Source organism: Acanthopagrus latus, chromosome 7 (genome assembly GCF_904848185.1).
Source record: "Acanthopagrus latus isolate v.2019 chromosome 7, fAcaLat1.1, whole genome shotgun sequence".
In the NCBI taxonomy this organism is placed as follows: domain Eukaryota; kingdom Metazoa; phylum Chordata; class Actinopteri; order Spariformes; family Sparidae; genus Acanthopagrus; species Acanthopagrus latus.
The window spans coordinates 9145293-9164173 of record NC_051045.1 but is presented as its reverse complement, the minus strand read 5'-3'; the positions used below and the strand labels follow the sequence as shown (position 1 = coordinate 9164173).

The 18881-nt window shown below is 42.8% G+C and overlaps 1 protein-coding gene across 9 annotated transcripts in view; it reads left to right on the top strand.

The window, feature by feature from the left end:
- LOC119022584 (serine/threonine-protein kinase WNK2-like) overlaps window positions 1–18881 on the top strand; it is a 46054-nt gene that overhangs the window by 21383 nt on the left and 5790 nt on the right. For 2 of the 9 annotated variants that reach the window (XM_037103593.1, XM_037103603.1), the window contains exons 6-27: window positions 189–277; window positions 712–931; window positions 2438–2714; window positions 2811–2926; window positions 4735–5871; window positions 6392–6430; window positions 6965–7159; window positions 7375–7806; window positions 8172–8471; window positions 8669–8712; window positions 9779–9938; window positions 10070–10186; window positions 10826–10996; window positions 11276–11327; window positions 11535–11633; window positions 12047–12840; window positions 13289–13346; window positions 13446–13504; window positions 13692–14347; window positions 15757–15983; window positions 16167–16391; window positions 17927–18025. In XM_037103593.1, coding sequence (XP_036959488.1) covers window positions 189–277; window positions 712–931; window positions 2438–2714; window positions 2811–2926; window positions 4735–5871; window positions 6392–6430; window positions 6965–7159; window positions 7375–7806; window positions 8172–8471; window positions 8669–8712; window positions 9779–9938; window positions 10070–10186; window positions 10826–10996; window positions 11276–11327; window positions 11535–11633; window positions 12047–12840; window positions 13289–13346; window positions 13446–13504; window positions 13692–14347; window positions 15757–15983; window positions 16167–16391; window positions 17927–18025 — 5566 coding nt within the window. The remainder of the gene's footprint in view (window positions 1–188; window positions 278–711; window positions 932–2437; window positions 2715–2810; window positions 2927–4734; window positions 5872–6391; window positions 6431–6964; window positions 7160–7374; window positions 7807–8171; window positions 8472–8668; window positions 8713–9778; window positions 9939–10069; window positions 10187–10825; window positions 10997–11275; window positions 11328–11534; window positions 11634–12046; window positions 12841–13288; window positions 13347–13445; window positions 13505–13691; window positions 14348–15756; window positions 15984–16166; window positions 16392–17926; window positions 18026–18881) is intronic. The other 7 variants (XM_037103598.1, XM_037103599.1, XM_037103596.1 and 4 more) reach the window with 6 other exon arrangements.

Here is an 18881-nt window from a genome sequence, read left to right as displayed (position 1 = left end):
CCTTGCTCTGCTGACAAGCCTACAGGGTGTGAGTGTGTGATCCTTAAAAGATAAGATTGGGGTGGAGTATCACTAAAAACATCCCTGCATTCTCTCTCCTTTGTTTTTCCTTTGTGATTATTTTTCTTCAATACCGTATCCCTTCATGGCATGCCCTCAGTGCTTTGTTTATATTCCTCATTCCTCAGGGAGTGAAGCCAGCCAGCTACAACAAGGTCATGGATCCTGAAATCAAGGAGATTATTGGGGAGTGTATCTGCCAAAAGAAAGAGGAGCGGTGAGTGTCTGTCCCCATCATTGTCCAGTGTCCGGCCAACAGGGCCCACAAGGTGCCCTCTCATCTTTCATGCCTTGTCTCACCTCCCCCGCTTCATTGCTGTGGCGCTGACAGTTTGGCTCTCAGCAGCACTGCAGTATCCCAACATATCTGCAGTTTGTCTTTTATTTTCTGTTACATAATGAGTTTATGCACATAGAGGAAAATAACTGTTGATTAGCTTCCGGTTTAGTTTTTTTTAAATTAAGGCTTGATTGGTTTCTTCAAGTGACCAAGAATTCCTTTCCTAATGAACACATCAGAATTATTGCTCCACAGCTAACCATATCGATGCTACTACTATCTCCAAACACTGTACATTACAGAATAGTGGCATCAGTGTGTGTTGTACAAATATGTGCCAGAGTCTTAAGCGTTTATGTTCTTTCTTCCAGGTACAGCATCAAGGACCTATTAAACCATGCCTTCTTTGCTGAGGACACTGGTGTAAGAGTGGAGCTAGCTGAGGAGGATGACGGGAAAAAGGCCTCAATAGCTCTGAAACTCTGGGTGGAAGACCATAAGAAGTTAAAAGGGAAGTACAAGGAGAGTGGAGCCATCGAGTTCACATTTGACCTGGAAAAGGAGGTCCCTGAGGTTGTGGCGCAAGAGATGGTAAGTTGATGATTGCAGGTGTAGTCAGAAAAACTTACATAGAACCCAAAATAGTAACATATTTGGAGATAAATATGGATTTAGACTCTTCTGATTATATTATTGTTATTATTATTATTTTTTTTTTTTACATTGTGCTGTCCACACGTTAGACATCATTTGTTTGTTTGTTTTACTTTTTTAAGATCTTTTGAATAGTGAGATGGTTGTGATCCATGCTTGTGTTGCAGTTTGTCATACTTTGCATGTCTTTGTGGCTTGGTGTGTTCTAGCTGCTGGCAGTACTCGTATCTCATCATCAGGGAATGCACTCAACTGCAGATTGCTTGCAATAACTTCCCCTGCTCTTCCAGGAATACAGTGATTGCTGTTGTATTTTTTGCGTTTTTGTTTACATCGTTTTCTCCTGTCTTTCCCAGCTTGGCTTTTATTGCACAGTCCGTGAGTGCCTCATCTGATGGTGTTCACTGAAGATTTCTCTCAGTGTGGAGGCCATGATAATTCTGACTTCAAGCTTTTCTATCAGTCTAAAATTCTCAAGCACAAAAATATTATTCATTGGGTAATGGGATTAAAGGAGAGACTAATTTAGAATAGTTTGGCATCAGCTGGAGAATATAAACAAAATAATTGTGTGGCTTTGTTTGATTAAAAAAGGCCTGTCATAGGACTATCTGATACGTTAGAACTGAGGAGCATCTGCAGTAATTAAATATTTCACAAATACACCTACACTAAATGCTCATACGTAATTTATAAGTAAACCAAACCAAACCAAATTTTTGGCAGTCGATAGGTCTGCATATTAAACATTTCAGTAAGGTGAGTTACAGTAGGTTATTAAAAGCAGTGACTGAGAATCTGCTGTCCTTGCCTCCTATGTTTCTGTGTATTGTTTTAACACATTTCTTTCTTTTCATTGTTGTTCTCTCACCCACACATCTTTCCCTCATTCTTGTCTGCTATATCTCCCACCAATTGTCTGTTTTGGCCTTGACCAGGCTGTGAAGCTGGGAAAAAAAATTAGAGACCTCTCTGTAACAATCGCTTTGTGGATGAAGGCAGACTTGTAGAACAACAGCACAATCGGCTTGCATATTGTACTTCATGCTGCAGAGTGGATGAAATATTATGCTTTATATAAATAGCATTAGTTTTAATAAGCACAGCATAGCTGCTTGACTACTATTTTTTCACATTAGCTATTATCTTATTCTACTGTGTTGTTCATCATCATGTCATTGTAGGTACATGTATTGTGTCTTCATCTTTGTTATTTGCAGATGTACCAGCCTAGACAGTTCTGTTGTGAACAATGAGCCAAGCTGCTGACAAAGGGAAAATCTCCCAACTGCTCTGATCCCCTTAAAATAGCTTTCTATTCCTTCCTTTTCTTACTCTTTCTCTCTCCCTCACACACTCCCCTTTTTAATGCGCCCTCTCTTCTCTCACATGGTCTATGCTAAAAATATCCTGGAAGTCATGCTCTTCCCTCTTCTTTGTCAGGTGGAGTCTGGCTTCTTCCACGAGAGTGATGCTAAGACTGTGGGAAAGTCGATCAGGGACCGCGTGGCACTGATCAAATGGAGAAGGGAGAGAACAGTGTCTGCTGCAGCTGCAATGGATCAAGGTGAAGGGGGGCACAGGGTCCAGATGACACCATCTCAGAGCATCTCTGCTGGGGCTCCACATGTAGGACAGCCTTTGCTGGAACCAGACGATCCAGAGGCAGACCAGCATAACAGGCTGAGAAACCTTCCAGCCAGTGCCACCTCAGTGACATGTAAGAAATTCTGCTCACCACACAGAAACACATGAGCTTGATCTTTGACTTTTTTAAAAAGAATTTTATGAGTACATGATTTTTGTGTCTCTGCAGCAGACAGCACACTTGACAGTGGCATGGGCTCCACTGTGTACTCAGACTCCCACAGCAGCCAGCAGAGTGTCCTCTACCAGTCCCTGCTGGAGCCTATTACTATGGCAACACAGCAGGTCTGTATTGGGAGCATACACACCCAGGTGGATCATGTACATTCAGATTTATTGAAATACACACAGTCTGAATGCAGCCATTGCTCACAGCCTATGAACAAACAGAATGCAGGCACTGTGTGCTGATCTCCACAGTCTACACACATTTTTGGACACGTGCAGATCCGTCTTCATGAACACAGTCATGCACATAACACACATAATTCGTTTTCAGGTATTAATGTGTCATTGCAAACAAGTTTGTTCCTTCTCATCTCATTACTCCCTTTTTTGTTTATGATCCTTTCATTTTGAATAACATAAAATGTGTTTTGCTTTTGGGTAACTCCTCTATCAGTGCCAAAGCAGTAGCCCCTCTCTGCCAGATCGACCTCACTCCTGTGAAACAAGTCAAGTATGGGGGGCAACAATGAGCCCAGACCTCAGGACTCGTTTGGGAGCTGCAGCCCGGAGAGGAAGTGCCCCTGTTATCGACACACAGCGGGCAAACCGCATTGCTCAACTCCATGCCCTCATTCAGCCTCAGAGATCTATCAGTCCCACCCCTACAGTACCAGAGGTTCAGACAGAACTCTGCTCCTCTGGACTTCATTCAGAGGCAAAGGATGACTTCCCCTCTCCGAGTGCTTTGCCACTGCTGCAGGTCTCCCCTGTCTGTTCACCTACTGAGTACCGCCGCCTCAGTGACACCTGCATTATGCCATCTACCAGTGAGAACTTAACAGTGCCTGTGCCGAGTGGACGCAGACACTCTGATCTTAGTAGTCTTATCGGTCTAAACTCTCATCATAACCAACATTTTGCAATGCATAGAAGCCACATGTGCCCAGCTTGCCTCTCGTTGCTTCTTCTAAGGTCACGAGAAGGGATGCACCGACACCCTTCTGTTGTCATGCCAAAACACCACTGTCCATGTGACTTTAGACACCACCCGTCCTCTGGTGCACCAGTGACCACCCCTGGTAATGGACGGCTGAAAGGTTCAAGTGATTGTTCTGATTTCTCACTGCTGCAGCAGTCCCTGTTCAATATAATCAGCCGCAAAGCAGCCCCTTGTCACACCCCAACAACCCAGGCCTCCTTGCTGCACTCCTCAGCTCATCATCTGAGTGGCAGTTTGGTTGGACACCAAGATCCTGTTGGAGGCTGCGACAAACGATTCTGTGCTGGAGAGCAACAAGTTACCAAGGCTGTGGGAGTGGTAGGTCACAATAATAGACACATCGCTTTAATTTCCCGCGAGGGGGCCAACCTGCTTAACTGATTTATCCCAGCTTGTGGGAGATGCAGCATTTTTATCCATGGGGCTGGTCCGATCTCCTGTCTACTGTCTGAGTCTTGCTGACTGTGTAGGCCTATAGAGCTGACCGTCCTCTTAACAATCATAAGCTTGCTCATTTCTGAGGACAATTGCGCAACTCTAACAGACCGCACATCCCTGCTGATTAACTTTAATCAATCCCTTATAGAACCTCCATTTTAACATTTTCCTTTTCTGCTTTACTGGCAAAATGCTACAGCTGTCTTACTCCCTCACCTGCCTTGGATAGATGACCTCTGATGGAAGGACATGGACTGGCTGTCTAATTCCTCTTCTCTCGGTCTCTCTTACAATGTCTTCCTTGCGTCCTTAATTTAGCGCACACCTGGCACAGCCTGCTCATTGTTGAAACGGATGTTTCATTAACTTATTTTTATCCCTCATCCTCTCATTATACATATATCCTGTATGACTTAATGAAATTGAAACAGAATTTTATCCCCAAGACAGGGTAACTTTAATTTCTCACCTTTGTGTCCTCCTCCAGGCCACTTCAGCAGGTCACCAGAATCAACAGTCTATCCAGGGCCTGCCCTCTTCCAGCACACCAGTGCATGCACCACTGCAGTACCTCCAGCCTGGACACAGCTACCCTGCTGCTCCATATGCTGGCCAACACAGTGCTGCAACACCAGCTCCAGCCAGTCTATGTTCAGTAAACATCCAGCATACAGCCAGTGCTGCTAGCTATACACCTCCAAATGTGCAACACACCCAAAATGCAGCAAGTATTTCAACATCAACTGTGCCACAACATGTTGCACAGAGCTACCAAGCACCAGGCCCACACCAACAGGCTCACTCTGCTTCAGGATATCCTGCACCAGTCCAGCAACAGACTGCAGCGGCAGCAACCACCTTGTCAGCACAGCAGCCAGCACAAAGCTACCCTCTTGCATCTGTAGCCCCAACTTTGGCAGCCACAGCCCAGTGTCATCCTGCACAAGCTCCCAGCGCACTGCAACATCTCCAAACTGCAGTCATTCTGCCAAGTCAGCAGCCTGGTCAGAGCTCCTCCACACCAGCACTTTATAAACAACAGATACCTATTCAGCAAGAGCACCAACAGCCCTTACTGCAAAATACTCAGTCCAGTATACAACTAACACAACATGCTGGACAGGCTTATATTCAGCCTCAGCTCCAGCGTAGCCAAGAAACTCTGCATAGCATACACCAACAAATGGCACAACAGCCAACCCAGCATTCTCAAAGTGTTCAGTCTTCTGTTCAGCAACAAGTACATACCCCAACTCTACAGAAGCACAGTCAGAAATCCATGCAGACAACAGTTCAACAACAGAGCCATGACGTGTCCCAGTCTACAGTCCAACAGGTTCAGAGCCACGCTGCTCAACCTCATGCTACAGTAGCCCCAGTTGTGCAAGTTGCAGCCACACATCAGAGTTACCCTGCTGCAGGTCTACCTGATGCCACCTCGCAGTGCTATGCACATTCTGCCCTAAATGTGCTGCAGCAACAGACTGCTCCAGCCCAGAGCCAGTACCTGCCTGCACAGGCTACTGCTGCTTCACAGGCATATGGCAGAGCTAACCAGGTGGTGACTCCTCAGAGCCTCCCAGCCTCTTCCCAGCATAGCCAGGCTTCACATCTTACCCAACAGGTGCGTAAATGGTATTGATGATCAAAATAAAGTACATTGTAATAAGGTGGCACACAAGGTGAACCAGTTTAGGGATGAACTATTTTGGGGGGAAAGAAATCGAATTGCGATTATACTGACCAAGACTGCAATTCGATTTGCTTTTTTTTTTTTTCAAGTCAAGCTTCAGTTCAATAATCACTGTGTAATATATTTGTTGCACATCTGTGATACGGAAATACTTTGGCTTAATATAATGTTGTTGGTATATGCAGTCACCTTGGACCATGTCTGATTGGCGAGCATGACTATGTCATGAAGAACACAACATGAATTTGTAAAGCCGTTGACATGTGTCTGAACGTGCATTAGATGTTCATCACACAGCAAAATGTATCGCAGCCTTTGCGATTTGCTAATTGTGTTGTTTCACATCGCCATTTTTATTTAAAAAGCGATGAATCACTCCAACACCAGTTTTCCTATGTTGTGTGTGTTTTCCCCCCCTCTGACTTCGCACTTTTTTCCCATTTTTCATCAGTTTCAACCCTATCTTTGCAACGCTGCTTTCCTGAATCAGGTAGAACTCTTTTGTCTCAACACACTTTGTCATTGTAGGACTCAATGTGAAAGGGACAAAGAAATACATTTAAACAAGTTAACATTATTGTTCTGCTAGTTTTGAAGCCGCTCAAATGTGGTGCCTGGTTTTGATTTGATGCAGCTGAATTGGAAGCAGGTGTGTTGGTGGACATGCAGGCGAATGAAAAAATGAACAGTCCAGTAAAGAGGAGTTTCCTTGGACATCAGCCAACAGAGATAATTGAACAGTAATGAAAACAATAAGAGTGGTTTTAGCTGCTGCATCCGTCAGCCCTCCCAGATTTGCTCTGTGCCTGTGGTTCACCGTGCTCAAATGTGTGCAGCAGATTCAGACTGATTCTAGGCTTAGGGACAGGATGGAAATTGTGAGCTATTCTCATCTGGGTCAATAGCAGGAAATTCAGATTTCCAAACAAAGATGAAACTGGAATCCCTGCCATTGTTGAACTTCCTCCATCTTTTTCTCCCTCTTCTTCTTCTTCTTCTTCTTCTTCTTCTTCTTCTTCGGCAGAATGTTCCTGCTGGTCAAAACATTTCACAGCTTGGCCAAGATGGACAAGGCCATGGGCAGAATCTCAGCCAATCAGCTTCTGGTGTGCCAGCTCAGGCACTTCCCCCTCAACAGTCAATTGCTCAGCATGCTGTCCACCAACAACTCCAGCCTCTGCAGATTTCAAACTCTCTACCTCCAACCCACCCATCCCAGGTATCATTTATCTGTTCCCACTGCTTTCACAAATAATTTAGATTTTACCTGCTGAATTAATGTATGTCTGAGCACTTTCTTCTAGCTTGGATTTATACAGTGCAATAACGATTACAACTTAAAGCAAGTTATCTTTTCCTCCTTTGTTTGAACTGTGTTCACTAGATTATTTGATTTCCCTCTGTTTCTTCCTTCCTTTTTCCTTTTCCTTCCAGTTTCCTTCACAGTATCCCACAGTCCAGGTGATGGCAGCTGTGACTGACACTGAATCCTCCTACCCTCACTCCTGTACTGCCCCTCACCCTTCAGCTTCCTCTTCCCTTAACCACCTCTACCTTTGTCCTGGACAGAACCTCCCAGTAACCCCTTCTGTTTCTCCCCTTTCTCCTCTACACACTGAAAACATTATGGTTTCACCAATTCCAGTGTCCTTGATACCTTCCCCCTCACATATGCTGGGCAAGGTGGGGCCCACATCCCCACAGCATCAACCCACCACTGCTTTGCAGCAGAGTGTAAGATCTGATGCTTCCAATTTGCAACCTGCCTTCATATCTGCACCAACCACCCACCCCATACACACACACATTGCCCCATCCCAGAGCACACACCCACCCAAAAATGGCAGCACTCAGCCTCTGATACAGGTAATTATGATGGCTGCAGTGGAGTGCAGATGTTTACCAAGAGGGTGTGAACTGGATCCTTTGTTTGTGATAATCTTGGTCAGACTGTTTTCGTATCTGTGTTTGCATAATTTTTAGTCACTGTGCTATTGTTCTGTGGCTGAAGGATAATTAACATTTTAATATTAAAGTGAGATTAATTAGATAATGCAGATGATGAAATGAGTTGTTGCTGATATATGTTTTTTTTACATACTGTGCTTCATAGATGAAAATCCTGCTGAAGACATTTTGAGATATTATGAACAGTGAATCTAATTACTAAATGCACAAATTCATATATAAACAAGATGATGATAATGTGTTATGTTGTTTGTCTTTCATAGCAGATTCCCCAGCAGGCCCAGGTCAGCCGTCCTGAGCTTGAAGTCTTCTCCTCAGCTTTGCAGAATGGGTCAGACCAGGGCACAGCTACTACTGCTGCCCAGCTGGACAACAAGAACCCATGCCAGCTGCCCCTGCAGGCCCAGTCTCAGAATCAGGTTCAGAGCCAGATTTCTGTGCTGCAGCCCTCTGACTCTCAGAGAGCATCTTCTGGGTCTGCCAGTTCCTGTCTGACTCAGCAGAAGCAGCTCAGTACTGTCACAGGAGCTTCAGGTCAGGGTCCAACAGAGACCAACACAGAGGTATGGACGTATGACTCACTTCCACACTTCTCACTACCTTTTTTTCCCCTCCACCCAGCTTGCTTTGTAGAGACATCGGGCACTAGGCTGTAGTATGGTACTTCCTCTCTAGTCACTGCCAGAAATGTAATCTTAAATAAAGTACTTAATTGATATATGCAGCTCTTTGATTCAGTATTCTTGTGTTCTGTCTGTAGGATCAAGCTGCAGAGAAACAAACTGGAGGACAAAGCTATGACAGGTACAAGTTTTTTTCTTGCAGCCATCTCTGCAGGGGAAATATCAGTGATTGAGCAAGTATGCATTTCTCAGAATTACAGACTCATTCCAGCCAGCTTTCAGGAGCTATCAAATTGACATGAATCCATAGGGCCACATTCTGCCCCATCTGCAGTGGCATGAATGTTTACATAATGCATTTGTTCTTAAACTCTCATACTTCATACTACTTCAACATCAGAGTTAGAAGCTCCTTTATTTAGACTGAGCTAATGAATACCCTAATAATTGCTATGATCAAAGGGAAATTGTATTGATTGACATCACTCTTTGATCTTAAGCAAAAAAAGGGGAAAAGGATTCAAATTGACCAAAAGACTAATTTTTATCATTTTGTTTTAAACTCTTTGAGGCAAAGACATTGTTTACTTCTAGAAAACATTGAAACAGTAATACTAAAGTATTTGTCATGTAATTAGGACCTAGTTGACAGCTATTATCTGGCAGTGTGTCACTGTGTTGACCAAAGGACAGCTCTCCAGCTAGACAGAGATATGTTTCTAAAAGTGCACTCTGATGAGCACTGTGTTGGCATCTGTTGATTTTTTTGTATCATTGTGACCAGCAGCAGCTTAAACTTATTTAATTATCAGAAAGTTCATGTGTCCCTTCATAATGGATGGCAGATAGCTAATCCCCCACAAATCTATATCTCGTTATGTGGAGCTTATGTGGAGTTTAGCTTCACCCATGGCTGACATATCAGATTTTTCCAAATCCTGCAGGCATTCCAGAGCAGCGATAGATAAAAAAATCTTTTCACTGAGCTCCATATCGAGGAAGGGAGTTCAACACCATTAGTGTCTTTCTATTTCCAGTACAATATTGATGTCCATCGCATCCAGAAGATTATGTGACACCTGAAACTCGTCTCACTTCGATAAATCCTTTTTATTTATTACACACCTTATTAACCATTTCCATCTTTGTCAGTACACCATCTTTATTTTGGCATAACTGTTTTAGTATTCAGTTTTCATGAACGCTGCAGGACTTGACTCACACTCACCTTTCCTTTACAAAACCAGCGTCAACTCTGATGCCACGTCAGGGAAGGAGATGAGTGATGGTTATGAGGGGACACATGGAGGCAAAGGCGATGGGAAGGTCCGCAAACACCACCGCAGATCTACACGGACTCGTTCTCGGCAAGAGAAGATTAGCAGGCCAAAGCTCAACATGCTCAATGTGGGTAACTGAAATACATTCCAACAAGGAGCACGTATCTGTCAGCTGTACACACACACATATTATATAACATATCTATGAATATAAAGTAATGGTAGACAATGAATTTATTGTTCCCATTCTTATTGTAGGTGTGTAACACTGGCGATAAGATGGTCGAGTGCCAGCTGGAAACCCATAACCATAAAATGGTCACGTTCAAGTTTGACCTGGATGGCGATGCCCCTGAGGAGATTGCTACATACATGGTGTGTAGAAGTCCCTGCCATGTCAGTTGATAAAAAAAAAAAAAAAGAAAAAAAAAAGGTGTTTGTAGCGTGCTGTAAGCTATGTTTTGCCTCTGCTTCTTATGGCTCAGAACCCTGAAACTCCCTGTGTTGCTCTTCTCAGCTGCAATGCAGCAAAAAATCTTTGTCTGTCTCTCTCTTGCTCCTTCTCCCCGCCAATCCCAACCAATTCATATTGGGCTCATATTTTTAGATAGATGGATGAATATTTATGGCATGATTTCTCCACTAAATTATCATGTACAAAAATAGGTGGTCTAAGGCAAATATCTGCTTCTGAATCTCACTAAAGCAGTACATTTAATCACACTTTATGATGTGAAATGCTTAGAAATATAAATACTTAATAAACTTAAACAAATTATGCAGAAGCTGTTATTTCAGTAGTATTAGATCTTCTTAATCCTTTGTTTGAATTTGCTCTATCCTGGTAGCTAACTACATTAAGAGAATAGCTTTTGACCTTTTTTTTTACCTTTTTAAAATGTTTTCCCTTCTAATCATGTTCATGGATTTGTTGTTCCTTTCTTCCTTGAAGTCTTACTTGTTACACTGAAACCTTACATGTTCTCTCACCTTTGTCTCTTTTGACCCTCTAAGGTGGAGAATGATTTCATCCTGCCTTTAGAAAAAGAAGTGTTCATTGAGCAGCTTAAGGACATTGTGGACAAGGCTGAGGACATGTTGAGTGAGGACACGGAGGGCGAGAGGAACTCTGACCAGGGAGGCAGTCCCAAACAGAGTGACGGAGCTGGCACACTGGGATCAGAGGTGAGAAAGGAACTGTTGAACTGTTGACATAGTTGCAATGGTGAAAGCTGTCTCAGAGTTTCTCTGCCTTTGGATGCATCATCCTGACAGCACTTTCAGGATTGCCTTTGCATGCAACGCTGCCAACAAGAGCTGCCAAAAATACAGTTCTTGCTGATGTGATGTTTTGATTTAACTTAATTTATTTCTGAAGTTCAGGCCTTTGCAGAAACCTTTTTAAATGTCTATTAAATTGATGCACATGCATCAGATCTGAGTAGTAATCATTTCTCTCTTTAGGGATTCAAGGCTTCCACACCCAGCACCCCACAACTGGTGTACCAGCAAAATGGTATGACTTTCTTGTACATTTCCATTCTTAAGAGGTCTGTTGTGATGTGACATTGGAAAGAGGATGATTTATTAAATCACTTAAAATTCTGTTTGTTTTCATCCTTCGGCTTTTACAGTGGTCAGTCAGTACCTTCAGCCCTACTACTGAATTTGTTTAATAGTCAATGAGGATTTATGGGTTTTTCTGTCTCTCTGTCCTTGACAGTCCTCCACACTGGCAAGCGCTGGTTTATCATCTGCCCTGTGGCTGAGACGCCTATGTTAGACAAAGAGAAGACTACATCTGACACCTCTACGGTCCATGGTATGCTACACACTTGGAAATACTGAGTATCAGTATCGCTTCCTTCCTGTCTTCAGATTTACTACTTACTCAATAAAAATATTTTATGTGAGGAGTTGCTTTCTCTGTCAGGAGTACATTGTCTTTAGAAAAAACTGAATAATTTGTGTCTAGCTTGCTGCATTTGGTTAGTGAAGACACTGCGCATGCATTAGAGCTGGGGTCAGTTACATAAGAGTGCTTCTGCAGTGGTTCTAGGCTGAAGTGAAGGGCAGGATTTATACTCCAGCTGACAGAGCCTGATGGGGCAAGACAAGCAGTGATGTAACACTTTGGCACCCACAGGACCCGGCTCCTGTTCTTCGGCCTTAGCTGAACTGAGAACAGACTCCAAATCTGTTATCCTCCTAATTGTCCTTTTTTTATTTCTCCAGAATCTGAAAAGTCTGCCTCATCATCAGTCAGGCTCAACAGCAACACAACTGCAGTGACTACCCCAATTACACCTTTATCCTCCCAAAGTGCGTCCTCCTCTCTGCCCCCTGCAGCTCAGACCTCATTGCAAACTCAAGACCAAAACATTGACAAAACCCGTATCCAACAGCCTCAGTCGTGTGTATCTAAACATGCCCTTGCTGCTGCAAGTGCCAACCATCCCAACACTCATCCCGTGGAGGAGCCTTGCATCTCTGCTGTGTCTTTGGTCACAGACATGCCATGCTGCCCTATTGTGCCACCTGTCTCTCTGGATGTAAATGCTGCTGATAAAGGAGCAGCTGGTGGTTTGAACTCCTCTAAAACTAATCAGCCTAATCAGAAGTCCAGTCCTACTGGAGAACTACCGCCCCAGCTGGCCTCCCATCAGTCTGTAGTTCTCCAGCAACCCTATGCCACCCCCATGCAGCCTGGTACAGTCACTTCCCAGCCCCAGAGCCCAGCACATCAGCCCTCTCAGAGCTCCCAGTCGTCAGGCCACCAGCAGCCAGCCAGTGGGGCTCCAGGAGAGTCGGATGGTGAGGGACCACGCAGGGTGGAGTTTGTTGACCGCACCATCAAGACTTTAGATGAGAAGCTGAGAAACCTGTTGTACCAGGAGCATGCTCCCTCCCAGCCCTCCAGCACTGCGTCTGACCCCCCGGCCTCCGGTACAGAGGGAGTCAGCTCACCTCCAGTCTCAGACTGCCAGAGCACTGAAGGAGCGCTAACAAAGAAGAAAGGGGAGCCCCTGGTAAATTACATTGTCTGTGTGTTTGAGAGAGAATTCTGGGTAGTCAGTCATTGGTTGGGAGCCCAGTTAATGGCAGCGTCACTGAATCGTTCCCCTGCACTATGTTATTGATTTGACTATTGGCTTTTAAGAGTGAGACCAATACTGTGTTTAGAGAGAGCGGAGGGTAATAAAATTACTGCTGTCAGCACGATAATTCATCATGATCTCTTCCACTGGCAGCTTTATTCTGTGTGTGTGTCTGTGTGTGTTTGTGTGTGTTTCTTTGTGTGCGTGGCTGCTACCAAAAACAAATTAGGGTCTGACTCATTCAGACAAAAGTGAGGTCAGGAGAGGATAATGGCTGGCCTTACCATACTCATCTTGTGCATCTAGTGATTTACCACTTGCCACTGTTCAAAATGATTGCAGCCTCCCACACACACACCCCTCTCTTTTTCTCTTTTAGCCGCAGATTCCTGAGCGCACAGATAGTGTGGGTGCACTAAGTGACTCTGCAGTGGCAGGTAGGTAACATTATTTATGTAATGTGTATACATCACATCATTGCTGTGGTATCGTTTTAGAGACATTCATTTTGAAAATCATTCTTCCTGCTTCTTCAGCCACTAACAAGGTTGTGAACAGACAGGATGTCACCACCAGCTCCAAAAGCCGTTTTCAAGTAAGAATCCACTGAAAGCACTTAATGAGTAAATCAGCTCAATATAATGTAGTTTGACCAAATTAAATTATATTACAGGTTATGACTGATGCCATTGTTTGTCCAGTTTGTTGCTTAAACATTAGGTCAGTTGATGATGTTTATAGATCCTGTTTTTGTTATGAACATGGGCTAACTTTTCTTCCAGATTATCCCCACTCCACCGGATGTCATTTGTCGTTCAGAAAAGAGCCAGACGAGCCTCAGCACCTATAGTTCCCCAGCACCCTCTAGTGGTTCTGGAGGGTCTTACAGCCAGAGTCAGGGCAAAGGGAGCAAAGAAAAGGGCAATGTCCCTGTGGGGAAGTCCTCTTTGGCATCTGCAGCTGTTAATGAGAATGTACGAGCATCCAAACCCCACATTAGTAACCGTTTCTCTGCCCCACCAAACTTCTACCAGGCCACCCCTACCTCCAGCCCTGATCTCACCCCACACCACATCCCTCGTGCCCAGACCATTGACACTCCGACCCATCAACAACAACACAACTCCTCTCACCTCTACTCTGACTCGGCAGATGAGGACAGCAGCAGTATAGCCCTTCCTCCGGCCCACCCCACTCCCCCACCTCATACCCTGTCTGAGCACAGTGGAAGTGACCTTGTGAAGAGGGCAGTGGCCTTCCTGCGGCGTTCTGGTCGGAGCAAAAGTGAGCAGAGCTCTGAATCACCAAGCAGACAGCCTCTGGCAATGAACGGCCATGCCTCTGCAGGACATGCCCATTCATCCTACATCAGCAGTGACAATGACTCCGAGTTTGAGGATGCAGATATGAGGAAAGAGCTACAGAAACTGAGAGAAAAGTAAAGCACACACATATGCACTCACACCTATACCTATACCTATACCTATTTTTATTAACTTGTGATACAGTATATACTTTGGGAGGATTTCAAAAATGAAAACTGGATCAATGTGCGGCATCTGCATAGCTGCAATTACAGCAGTCAGACCCAATAATTGAAAAGTGAGCATGAGTATAAACAGGGTATTGTAAAGTGACATGCACAGTTTATATTCAAGTGACACTGCACAAATGTGTCTGCAGGTCTGACTGTTGTAATTGCAGTTTTGCAGATGCTGCACATTGATCCAGTTCTGCTTTTTATAAAGGAGGCCTATCCTCTCCCAAAAGCAGATACTGTATCACAAGTTAACCTAATAAAAATAGGTGTGCTCTATAATTTTATTAAAAAAACAACACTGCTCTGATGAGAGAAGTCCCTCATAGTGTAAAAATAAGAGGTTGCGTCCCCACAGACTTGAAGTTACTGAACCATGACTTCATGCTGTGAGTAGCAGCATTATTGTCAGTACCACAAAGTGTTTATTAGTTTCTGGGAGTCTTGGCAACATAGCCTGAAGAAGACAACAGCAAGGACTACAGTACACAATAGAAGGATATATAGAAAATCTTGCATTATATGAACGAGGCAAAATTACGAGGTCCCCCAGCAGTATCTTGTAATCATCCTGTTAAATTGTTTTTCTTTCAGTATAGACAAACCAAGCACATTGTACATATCAGTTTAACAGGACACAGGAAATTTGACAGAAGTTCATCTGTTTTCCAAGCTCCCATAGACTGATATTGGACCACAGAAGAAAACTTTAGAGCAGTCATTTATCAACAAACAGATTAGCTGTGATAAAATCAGGGCATTAATATGAGCAACAATAAAAATGCAATGAGGACTTTAATAACATGATGTACACCAATACAATGTTACTTAATAATTTTGACTGTTTTCCCATTATTGTGATTTTAATCACAGTAAACTAAAAGCACATTCATTACATCTTAGAAAATCACGGTACTTTTGTTTTCCTGTGCACAGAGCACATCAAGAGGGAAAAGATCTTGTGGAAGCTCATTAAATGATATTACTAGGTTGAAGTTTAGTTTGTTAGTTAGTTAGTTAGTTAGTTAGTTAGTTAGTTAGTTGCTTTTATTGTTTATCAGGTTTATCAGTCAAGTCAATGCAGCCTGTATTTGGAAGACTTGGGGAGGATTTTGAACAACTCAGTAATATGATACGTGCTCATGGAGAGGATTCTCGACTTAGGTATCAGGACTACAAGTCCTAATGACAGGCTTAAGTGGACTACTTGGAGAATAAATTACTAAGCAAAATACCTTAAAAAAGATGATGATGACAGCCAATGCTTTAAATTCATTTCTGTGTGATCTCTTTCCGTACCTTCTCACTAGACACATGAAAGAGATCTCTGAGCTGCAGGCGTTCCAGAGGAATGAGATTGAGCGTCTATACAAAGAGCTGGGCAAAACACTGCCCCCCAATGTTGGCCTGCTTCATGCTGCACCTCCAAGTGGCCGCAGGCGCAGGGCCAGCAAACACAAGCTGAAGGCTGGAAAACTCCTGAATCCCATGGTGCAGCAGCTCAAAAACAATCTCAACACCTCCACGGAGAGGAAAGGTATGTGGGTTGGTATGGTGGGGTGATAAGTGGTTATTGTGCTGATTTGTGTGTACGGCAAAGCTTTTCAGTCTGAAGTTGAAAACACAGGAATGGCATCAGGCTCAGAAAACTGTAGGAGTGTGTGATTCACACAATGATTCATTCTGACTCACACATTTCTTTTAAAATTTTTGTGCCAAGGTGAAAGTGCTGCCAGTTCATCCAGCTCCCCAGCTAAAAGTTCAGTTCTGTCAGATGGCTCTGCCCACTCTAGTGGCAGCTCCAGCTCTAGCACTCAGCCCAGCACCGGCCAAGAGCAAGTCCACACCCAACAGCCCTGTTCGTTGAAGGGCTCGTTCTCATCAGACAACATCTACGCTGGGCTACATGGTGATGGAACAGCCAGCCAAGCTGGCCCTGGTCAAGGTACACATTATAGGTTCATGTGCATGCTGGTGAGCGTGTCTGTGTGTGTGGATGGGACATGCTATCTACATGACTGCCTCTAGGGCTAAGGTAAATGCTTAACAAAATGTTGTCCATACTGTTCAGTTCATGGAATACATTTTGCATGTAAAGGATCAAGAGTGTCATCATGAAGGATGATGGACAGAAACAGGACCACGTCAATTTAGCTGAAATCCGTTTAGTACGTATATCTAAGATAAAAAGATTTTTAACTAAAACCATACCTTAAACATCTCCACCTCTAATGTACTTATCAGGAGAATAGTGTCTTTCAAATTGAGAAAGAATTGTCACTTTTGTGCTATACATGAATATGTGCATTGTGTCCTGGTACATATATCATCTATGTATTTTGGACACACTGCTGTTCAAAATGCAAACTAATAACAATAACAGATAATTATCTGTAGTTGTTACTTTCTCCACTTTATTCACTTCAATCCTATATCTGCATTGCAAATATATTTAATACTTTGTTACATTTATATCTCATTATGCCTTATGAACCAAGATAACATTTAGTTCAAGACAAAAACTTAATGTAGAAATAACACATACGGTGTACCATGTACTGCAAATAAAACTTAAAGGAAAACATGGAAAATTATTCAGTTATCTACTATAATCTGCAGTGTAGACAATACCAAGTTGATATTACGGTACATAATACTCATCTACTATGTTTTAGGTTTCAGGCATAATAAAATAAGATGAATAAATGTTAAATTAACAGTTCTTATGGTCAGCATCAGCTGCTGAAAATAAAAAAAGCTCTTTTTGTTGTTTGCAAACAATGTTTTGAAATTAGTATTTAACACAGCATCTCTCCTTTTAAGAAAAAAACCCATTGTACCTCAGTGCAATTTTTGTGCTTGAAGCTGTAGCAGCTTTTCATGCTTATAGTTTGACATGTTTTAATTTAGTAAAACTTAAAATGGTCAAGAAGTATTCTTGACTAAGAACAGCAGTGTGAAGCTGCTGAACATCAATTTGTATTAAACATTTTCTTAAATCGAAGACCAGAGTGTGTTTATGTGAAACCAGCCCCAGAACCTTAGTCTTTCTGTATTTGGCTGGTCTCTGGCTTTTAAATGTTGTGGTCTCAATATATTCAATATATTTGGCCTTTACTTAACTAAAAAAGTTGAAATACTCTAATATTAGAATTATTATATGATTAATTTAATGCACTGATTAAAAAATGTATCTTATCTAACATTAGATTAATGCAACCTCAATCTGCAACCTCAGTACTCTTAACTGATAGTGATTTTTCCCCCTAATAATGCTGTCTAGTATGAATTGTAACTATTGGCTAAAATGTCCCTTAAATCACCAGATAATTTAGTTGGAGCCTGCATTTCGTGCACTTCTTCTTAGTATCCTTTGCTGGTGCTTTTGATGGTGGGGGTTTCTCATCCCAGTCTCTGTGCACTTTTACAAAGTGTCTCTCTTGTTTCTTCTCTTCTTCCCTCTTATATTCATTTTTACAGGCTGGACGGTTTACCACCAAACGTCAGAGAGAGTCACCTATAAATCTAGTAGCAAACCACGCACTAGATTCCTCAGTGGACCTGTGTCTCTGTCCATCTGTTTGTATTTGTTCTTTTCTATTTCCCCTCACTCATTTCCATCTTATCTTTATTTAACCCACCTCTCTCTTCTACCAACCAGATTTATTTTTTTATTTAAATGATATATATTTGATCTTCTGTTTCACCCTCCCCACAGGCCTCATCTGACATAGATCACCCATTTTCTATTCCTACCACTAGTCCCCCCTCCTTCAGCAACTTCAAAGTTGTGTCCATCACATGCACGCACTCGATATTGATATTCAAAACACATATGAACAAAGTAATATGATTCTAACCAACAAAGGCACACTCTACCCGAATTAAAGGCTGGTGCAGTGAGGATGTGTTTTCTTTTCATCTTCAAGCCAATCAGTGTAGCAGGACATTTTTCTGTGTAGCTTATGTCTTTACTGGAGGTCACTTCACCTGTGAACTGCTGTAGAATTTAACATTTTCCGACTCTGGTGCCTCCCAGTGGTAGTATCAAGTAAGACACTGGTTAGTGGAAATATACACCTTTTTAACAGTCGTGCACTCACCACCAATTCAAATATAAATGGCATAAATGGCTGTATATTTTCAATTTCATGTTTTGCTCTTTTGCATCTGTAGTAATAGTTGTAGTATGACTTCCTTCTGCAGGTATTTAGATATGGTTCAGCAGTCCTTATGTAAATAAGAAGTTATGCCTTATCAAAGTAGTGGCCTCCTACATTTATTGGTGAAAGAATTGTCCTTAACTGCAGGGTCAGAGTAACTCATGCTCCTCTTGTTATCAAGTCGTGTTTCCACTTACTGCTGAGTAGCATCTCAGATAGTTGAGCAACAACAATATGAGCTTTGTTGTAGATTGAGAATGTCAGAGAGAATG